The sequence below is a fragment of the Apium graveolens genome, chromosome 5 (genome assembly GCF_009905375.1).
Source record: "Apium graveolens cultivar Ventura chromosome 5, ASM990537v1, whole genome shotgun sequence".
Classification (NCBI taxonomy): domain Eukaryota; kingdom Viridiplantae; phylum Streptophyta; class Magnoliopsida; order Apiales; family Apiaceae; genus Apium; species Apium graveolens.
In genome coordinates this window covers 303,149,964-303,159,322 of record NC_133651.1, presented here as the reverse complement: position 1 = coordinate 303,159,322, position 9,359 = coordinate 303,149,964, and the positions used below count along the sequence as shown (strand labels likewise).

Genomic DNA, 9,359 nt, shown 5'->3' with positions numbered 1-9,359 from the left:
AGTGTTGTTCCAACTTTTAACATTGAAGTCAATCCTCCCAATTAGTAATTATCCTCCATATATTTCTTAGAATCTGAACCTGCTACTTAACAGTATCAATGTAGTTTGGAGATTGAATTTTGATATTGTGATGCTGTTGAAATACTCTTTATATCAATTTGAACGTGTTCCATGTGCTTATGCTTTAAATTATATTGAATTATATTGTAATTTTGTATTTTCATATGCAACTTATGTTTTGAGGCTGGTGATGAAACCTTGAACCAAAATCCTTAATATTAAAACGGGAGTGTCGTTTTATTGTCAATAGCATACTAATATATAGTTTTTACATATTTTCAAGTTGATGACTAATATGCACATGGTAAACTCTACCTTTTTTCATTTTCATACTTATCTATAAATTTGGTTTGCTCTCATAAACCTCTGTATGTTTGTAATGATTTGCATATTGTAACGTACAAACTTTTTTTTTGAAAATCATAATCTCTTGAAATTCGATCTCAAGAGATTGCTACATCTTTTTTAAAATTTTCTTAGTTGGCACATATATTTTTTAGGTAAATCATAGTAGCTATAAAGTTAGAAAAATGAATTTAACGTTAAGTACATCACGGACATTGTCAAACTACAACATATGGATATTCTTTTTGAAAATGCATCAAATTTGTCTGTGAGAATATATGATTACTACATATAAAGTGAAAATTCATCCCTCTCAATGTTCTATCTAATTTGAAAAATGTATTGGCAGACATGTTCAAGAAGTACACAAATGTGATTAATGTTAAAATATCCACTCCAATTCATGATGTCATGCTACTAAAGATTAAAACGGATAGTATTTAAATTTAATTTCCACGATAAAATTGATCCAACCATAATAGATAATTGTCAAAAATAGTAGGATGTATATAATAGGATGCATATTCACATGTTAATTACATTCCTAACTCTGAAAAACTTTGATGCATACACTTAGCCGCATTCATAGGCTGATGCACGAGTAAGCAAGATAAACATCTTCTTTTGTTTAATGGATATAAGTCATTTAGCTGTCCAACTCTCCAAGCATATCTTCTTTTGTTTATTCCAGATCCTCTTCTGTAAATCAACCATTTTTCATCCCTGAAGTGTATCCGCACTTAAGTTCTGATATTAGTTCTGACTCCTTAAGTTCTGATAACTTCATGTCTTCAGTAAGTTCTGATTTCCAGTTAAGTTCTGATATTCAGATAATAAGTTCTAAAACTAAACAAATCAGATTAGACATGACATCAAAAATCAGAACTTAACTGGAAATCAAAACTTACTGAAGATAGGAAGTTATCAGAACTCAAGGCGTCAGAACTTATATCAGAACTTAAGCGTGGATAGACTTCAGGGATATCAGAACGTTGCACTCATAGGCTGATGCATGATTAATCCAAAACAATGTAATGATCCTGATTTTCTTCCTCTTGCAGTAGAAGTGACGATCTCCAAACATGAGGAAAAGAATGAGTATGTGAATATGCACAGTATGCACCAACACATGTAAAATGGTTTTTTGTAAATCTTTTTAAAAGTATCTTCTCATAATGAGGACCTAATCAGCACATTCCTTAAGTACACATCAAAAATTAAGAGTAACATGATAGTTGAAAACAGGAAAAAAAAATTCAAATTGTTAACTACCATTCGATTGTTACAGATCATGGTAACTGTTAAATTTATCAGAAAATTACTGCCAAAAACTACCAGCAATACTCATATGTATATATACCTTTGGGTGTTTTTAAAATTTAGATGTATATTACAGATTACAAAATGACTTCAAGAAGTGAGAAGAGGAAGAGATGGTCAGGCATAAAGAATGTCGCGGAGCAAGAGTTGCAAAATTTGGCTATAGCGTGCGCAGAATTCAATAATGACATGGAAGAAACAAAGATTTTCTACTTATAGATGTATGCTACAATGGAAAATAGGCAATCTGAATTGTTTGCTCATTCTATTGGCCTTGAAGAACAATTCAAGTAATATTCAAATGTTTATCTGTTTTTATGATTTATATTGCTTTATATTACAAATTTAATGGACTCAGTTTCGATCTTTCACAGCGAAATAGAGAGTACTCTGAAAAATGGATCAAGGAAAAAATGTGGAGAGTCATCACAAAGTAGTACTGAAATTCCACATTCTTATACAGTGGATTCACGCAGATTCCTAGGTGATACGTCCACATCTCTACATGGTCATGAAAACAAATTCAAACAGAACACAGAAGAAATGGTAAGTGCATTTAAAAAGTTTGGTGATGGATGGAAAGAACATATTAATACTTTGAATGCTCGTGCTGATATGTTGAGTGAAGAAAGTGGAAAGCTTCGCATATTATTAGATGATTATGCTCGAAATATATAAATTATGTTGTAGTCGATATGCTGTGATGATGTATTCTACTTCCTCTACTTGGAGGATAGTAATAAACGTTTTTATGCAATAATTACAAATATGATTGATTGTTTATGTTAGATTACTGTCATGTTGTGTTTACTATAGATGTTTAAAAACATATATATACATTGAACAACAATTAAAAATGCAGTTTATTCTATATACAAATATGTCTTCCTTATGTGATAAACATATATCACATTCACATACATTGAAAGAATTTTAAACTTGCACAACCTGACCATCAATTGGTGGTTCGGGATCATTAACTTCAAAGTCCTGAAATCTTGCTTGCTCTGGCCCAATACCTAAATCCATGTTTAGGAAATTCTGTATATCTGCAACAAGCCTATTAAATGTTCGAAGGTCATGAGATTCCTGTCTTCCAAGTGTTGCCAAACGACGTGCAACTGCATTCCTATTAGGATGAACCAAATTAAGTTCATAACGGATGTTCTTATCACTAAGCCTTGAAAGAATAAATCTAAAAGTATGTCTAAAATGTGGTGTAATCCCTTCTTCTTTGTAATATTTGCATTCTCGGTATGCTTGTATATTGTCGGTTTCAATGATAACCCGTTCGTAAGAATCCTGGAATGCACGGCGCATACCTAATAAAATAGCCCATAATGCACTATTCAAATTTGCGAGTCCTGGAATTGTGCCATAAGTAAGTCTGAGAAGATGACCTCCTGCATCTCTTACAACAACACCAATACCATTTCTATTATCGCCTTCAGGAGCATTCTGGATATACTCACTATGGACATTGATCTGAGGTATTCATGTGAAGAGATATTTTATATAAAATCTGGGTACGTCACTTCAAAAAGGTTCTGGATTGGATCTCCGGACGTATGAACGATATATTGATCAGGAATCTTTATTAACATTTCACCAGTGTCTGGACTTGGAGAAATATTGGTTTCTTTGCCATCACCAACAGCAAGCTGCCACTTGCTAAAGTCCGCAATGGTTTTGTTCTCCAAATCACTATTTCCTGCATTAAGCCGCATGTTTTGCTTCAATAAAAATACTTCACAGGATTTCCAAAGCTTGGATTTATTGAGGGTAGAGCAGACAACTTCAGCCCTTGACGCTTTTGGAATGACAGGAAGTATCTGACTAAAATCTCCACAAAAAACAATGGTTATACCACCAAATGGCTTTTTAGCTCTGCTTTTATCAATAGCAGACATAATATCTCTCAAGGATCGATCAACGCATTCAAAAGCATGACGATGTTGCATAGGAGCCTCGTCCCAAATTATTAAATCAGTTCGCTGAAGTAGCTCAGAAATATCAGTCCCATGTCTTAAACCGGCAGAACAATTTTCATCAAGCTTGAGTGGAATGTGAAAGCGGGAGTGTACGGTTCTTCCACCAGGAAGCAACACAACAGCTATACCACATGAGGCAACAGGAAGCATAATCTTATGCTCTGATCGTAATCGACAACACAGTGTCTGCCACAAGAAAGTCTTTCCACATCCTCCACTTCCGTAAACAAAGAAAACACCACCTTTTTCTGGTTGATATCGTCAAGAATGGAATCATAGACTATCTTCTGTTCATCATTGAGAAGACTATGATTTCTTGTGTGGATTCTGTTCATTTCTTCTATATCATAGGATGTTTCCTCAAGAATTAGTCTATTCTCAGAGTTGGGAAAAAAAGCATCTCCGGGATATGGCATATCTGGGAAGTTTCTAAGGCTTTTACCAATATCATTCAAAAATTTCTCTATCTCTGCAATAAAATTAATAAAACTTGATAACATTAATCCAAACATGGAACATGTAATATGTACAAAGCATTATTAACAGCTCATACATGCAAGAGCGTAATTCTGGATCTCAATATCCGATAGACAAAGGTTTGGATTCCCAGTGAGATATCGCCTCACAAGTAGAATATCATCTGACATGCATCCCCAATGAGCTTCCCAAAGGCAATGCGGATGAGAGACTGGACTGTATACTAAAATGTTGACAAACATGGCACGTAATTATGGAGGCATGGATGTATGCACATTTTCACCTATAGCTTCGTGCCATTGCTGGTCGTTCTGGAGGATACCTAGCGCGGCACAGGCTTCGTGAAAGGAGTTATAAATATGGCCGTTGACTGTCTTCAAATCATCAAAACATACAACACCTTTAATCCTGAGCAGGAGCATGCGGAGATATAATAGTTCACCGCTAGATGAATGTACTTCAGCAAGCCTACCGATGACATCACCTCTTTTCCTCTGTTTCCAGATACTAGGTTGTGGATGCCATGTAAACTTGCTTGGAAATTCTGAATAGGTTAAATTTGGGGCCTCTGCATATGTTTTATTTGCATCAAACCATGCTTCTAATTTGCTTTTCTTTATTCCAGCATTGTCGAAAACTTCATGTAGATTTTCTGAGCTTTTAAACGACACATGCTTGTCATTCGGTAGATGTACTGGCAATCGTTTAACGGAAGGCCACCGGGAATGGATGTCAAAACCAAATATCCTCCATGATGCTTCAGATGCACAAACATATCTTCCATCCAAGTATTGCTTGACTTCATCAAGCGGCCGTTTCTCAGGAGTGATTGTGGTTGTGCACCCTTTTTTGTTGTTGGTTTTTTTTCTCAGACACATGGTGGCGGTATCATGTCCTTTTAAACAATATTTGAACAGATATTTCAATGATCTGGAGCTGTTACAAATCTCCAAATTTGTGTGACATTGAAATCTTATTAGAAGATCTCGATTGTAGGGGACAACGTAACGATTATCCAGGTCAATTCCCTTTTTCTTTACGGTAATTCCAGTTTTCCTCCTCTTATAGATGGGAAAGCCATAGTCATCAAAGTATGTGTGAGAATTATACCTGTTAAAAAGGAAAGAACGATGTTTCAATTTAATTAAAATAAATCTAAAAGGAATGTTTACTAAAAGGTGAAAAATTAAATGTTGTATTCTTCCAGCAGTCTTTGGAAAATTAATTTAATGTAAAAGATCTCAGAATTACCTTTTAGGAAAATGTTTAATACAACGGCCTTTAACCATACACGGAGAATTGACACAGTCAGTGCCACATGGTCCGTGGATCATGTAATTCTTGACAGCTTCGTAACCAACCGGATCAATACTTGGGTCAGGAATTTCTGCAGAAACCATTTTATCTCTTTGTTCAGTTGTTTTGGGATGATCGTTTGGATGCAACCATATTAGCATGTGAGCATGTGGCAATCCACGCTTTTGAAACTCTATGACGTGCACTACTGTAATATGAAATTGATGAAAATAATTAAATAAAGCCTTACATACATGTCATATTAAAATTAAATCATAAGTAATTTGTTAGAGGAAGAAATCCTGAAAATAGCATACCTCCAATACAACGTCCAAAGCAGTTCTTATTTTTTATTTGATCAAGAAGTTGGTCAACTTTCATTTTAAATACCCTTGCAACGACTTCGGGTGCGTCAACAACATCAACACCAGGTAGAAATTTTAACGTCCTCTGAATTTCAGGCCATTTTGTATTAGTGGTCATCGTAAGAAACAATGATGGGTGTCCAAGTGTTCGACAAATTGCCATTGCGTCCTTGAAATACTGGTTCATGTATCTTTTACTGCCAGTAAAGGAGGCTGGTAAAATTGTTGCCTTGCCGACATTTTCAGAATCGTTGTCACCCTTGTTTAGTGCATCTCGTATGTTGTGGTAGATATCAGAACGAATTGTGGTCTGGTGACCTCTGATCCAGTCAAGTCTGTATTGCTCAATCGCAGTAAATGCGTCAACAACATATTGCTGCCATAAACGTCCTCCCAGATGTGGAGTCAAACCTGAATATATATAAGACAATTTCGGAGAAAATTAGAATGGTAGAATTAGTTCATATATAATATTTCAAATTTAGGTCATGATTTTGAACATACCTTCCGAAGGCCGTATCATGAGTTTATAATTGTAATATTCTTTCATCGTGATGAACTCTCTCTCCCCCTTTTCATCCGGATCTTCATCTTCGGTATTCTGACGTTGTTTCTGATTTTTTTGATTTGGTCTGTTTAAAGGGATTTGACGGTAATATCCGATGTCTCCGTGAGGAAAAAGAATACGATACTGAAGCTGCATAAACCGTGGATCTGTTTCAAAAATTCTCTCCAATTCATTGGTTCTCGAATGGATTATTGTATCCCTGCATCCTTTAGCATACTCGTCAGTGACAATCAACCCGGCAATTTCATTCGATGGACCAATATGGTTAGGTCGACCAGATGCGGAAGACGAAGATATTAGAACCAATCTAAATTCATCAACTGGATTCTGACTAATTCTTTCACGTTCCATACGAAAACCTTTGACCAAACGATTATGTTTATCCAACATTTCTAACAATGACTCAACGATTTCTTCATCCACGGCATCGCGTCCTCCCTTAACGGCATTTATTCTGTTATGTACTTCATCTTCAGTGTCATATATGTAGAGTTGACAGAATTTGGGGATATCACCATCAAGTGGTACAACGCTTCCCATACTGTGGTAATTTACACCTTTTACCTTGAAATAGTAAGGAGCACCGCCACGATTGATACTACGATCAATTTGACCTCCGGTGGAAGACATGGCAAACATACAGTTGTACATTCTAATATTTTCCTTGAAATGCCTAAAACGGGATCCACCAGTAAGGAGTGAAGCGAGAGGCTCGGGAGGTTGCTTTTCTTTCTCAAGAATTATTTGACCATATTTACAACAAAGAGAGAAAGTTGGAGGCTTTTTGGTCGCTTTTTTATTGTTTCTTTCATGATTCCACATGATGGCCTGATACTTTGAACAAATTCTATCAGGATCACCGACATCGAGGTACTCACTCCACTTAGTAACAGTATTGTCAAAATCATGTACATCAACATCGTCACAATCACCTACAAAATTTGAAATATTATGACTGTGGAACATCAGAGTAATTACAAAAATGAAACTGAATTTTAGTTCATACCAGTAGATATACAATCACTATCGTTGCTGTCACAATCTTCAACATTGTTAAATTCTCCTAATAAGTTCTTAGAACCTGAACTTTCTCCTCGCTCATAATAACTTTTTACGGAAGATGTATCATATGTTGAAGAACCTGGATTAATTTTACCACAGGTTTTTTGGATTGTTGTTTTACAGCGATATCACTGCGGGAACCTAAAGTTACTTGTGGTCGATTAAATATAGTGGATGCGGGCAGTGCAAAAGTGACAGTACTCTTGGCACTTTGAGTATTTTTTGGAGCTGCAATATTTCGTTGTTCTCCTGCTACAACAACAACATTGTTAATAAGATCAACTACTACTATCTTTATTTGCATAAATAGTAAGCATCTCTAATATACAATTTTGATTTTGAAACGCACCTTCAAATCCCATGGGTCGTAATTTATGAACGCATGGAGTATCAGGAGTTGCGCATGTTTCTCCATTTATCTGTACACCTACATGGTTGACCCAAAATTTATCAAATTGTGCGATAAATTTAACAATTTGAAAATTGTATTTTATCAATATAGCAATAAGACAACCATGGACAACTGTAATAAAAAATAACGTTGGTTATATTTTGACCTGATATTTGAAAACAGTATGAACGTGAAGTGTTTCCAAGTCGGGTGTATGGAGAATTATCGAGTAATTCTCTGTCACGCGGACTCTTTCCGCACAACCTATTTTTTCTTTTACCTGGAGAAGAACATAATCAATTCAGCCAATATCATATAAAATTAAACACAAATTTTTCCAACTATGAGTGAAGTAAAATGTGCCTGATGTTTGAGAAGCATGTGAAGGTGACGCAGTTCCCACGGGCTTGTGCACAATGCGTTCGCTAACAGTTGGATCATCCGACAGTGTACTCAGGAATTTCTTGTGCTCCTTAAAACTGCAGTTCTTTCGACGCACCCTCATTTGGTTTTTTTTTCCTGCAATTTCCACTAAAGACATTTATATTATCAAACAGGATTCTTTAGTAAAAAAAAACTGACCACACTTATTATTGTTTACCAGGTTGTTTCAGGTTTGGTTTTGCATTTGGTTTAGTATTGAGGCAATATCCGTCAGTACCTAGTTTCTCAAAACTGGGTTGGAAATTAATGTCAACCTGAACTTCATGGAGAGTTGACATTAACATCTATACAGTGGCTAATCTATCCTTATCACTGGATTGGTAATTACCGACAACTGAAACTGCATAATCAAAAGTTATATTAAAATTAAAAATATTATAGCTATAAATGTAAACTTGGGAATTTACCAGCCTTTGTCGTGTCAAGAGTGCGCATAGACTGTTTGCCTAAATCTTCCAAACACAATGGAAAATCTCCGGAGATTTGTTGCTTACATAGTTCTACGTTAATATCTTGCAGCTCTGTGTGTTTAAGATACCTATTTTCAATTCCACTGAATGCTGAACATGATATTGTATAAACACAACATTAGTATTACATTAAGAAGCAAACAAAAACATGTCAAAGTGAACCGCAGTATACGACAGACCTTGACTATGCTCAATACTTGATCGGCTGAGAGATGATACACTTGACGGAATTATTGGACTCTGATTATTCTTGCGACTATCTGACAATGCATGTCCAATCAAAATTATTGGATAATGACAGGGTTTAACTAAAGCAAAGAATAGAGAAAAACTTATTTTCAATTCCACTGAATGTTGATCATGGTATTGTGTAAACACAATATTAGTATTACATTAAGAAGCAAACAAAAACCATTCAAAGTGGCCGAACCTGCAGACTGTAAATTCTGACTAAATTCGATATTTTTTGATAATTCAGTCAAAGGTGACAGCTTTGCAGAATTACCTGCATCCATGAAAGGGGAATACAAAGTTAACTTAAAATACCAGGCCTATCTACATACATGACTG

At 35.4% G+C, this 9,359-nt stretch overlaps 1 protein-coding gene across 1 annotated transcript; it reads right to left on the bottom strand.

Annotated features, from left to right (window-relative positions):
- Positions 1-2,658: 2,658 nt before the first annotated feature.
- Positions 2,659-8,603, bottom strand: LOC141661131 (uncharacterized). Its single transcript, XM_074468117.1, has 12 exons — positions 8,477-8,603; positions 8,239-8,394; positions 8,042-8,155; positions 7,834-7,911; positions 7,686-7,736; positions 7,429-7,563; positions 6,359-7,354; positions 5,807-6,265; positions 5,445-5,697; positions 4,477-5,303; positions 3,300-3,964; positions 2,659-3,210 (listed from the first exon to the last, which is right to left on the bottom strand). The coding sequence occupies exons 1-12, from the start codon at positions 8,601-8,603 to the stop codon at positions 2,659-2,661; spliced, it is 4,413 nt and encodes a 1,470-aa protein (XP_074324218.1).
- Positions 8,604-9,359: the final 756 nt, after the last annotated feature.

Excerpts from the sequence above, each read along its gene's own strand:
- LOC141661131 (XM_074468117.1), bottom strand. The coding sequence starts at position 8,603 with ATGTTAATGTCAACTCTCCATGAAGTTCAGGTTGACATTAATTTCCAA. Across the intron at positions 7,564-7,685 it reads AAATACTCAAAGTGCCAAGA|GTTCTTCAACATATGATACA; the intron begins GTACTGTCACTT and ends AAATTAATCCAG. Across the intron at positions 5,698-5,806 it reads CTTTGGACGTTGTATTGGAG|TAGTGCACGTCATAGAGTTT; the intron begins GTATGCTATTTT and ends TTCATATTACAG.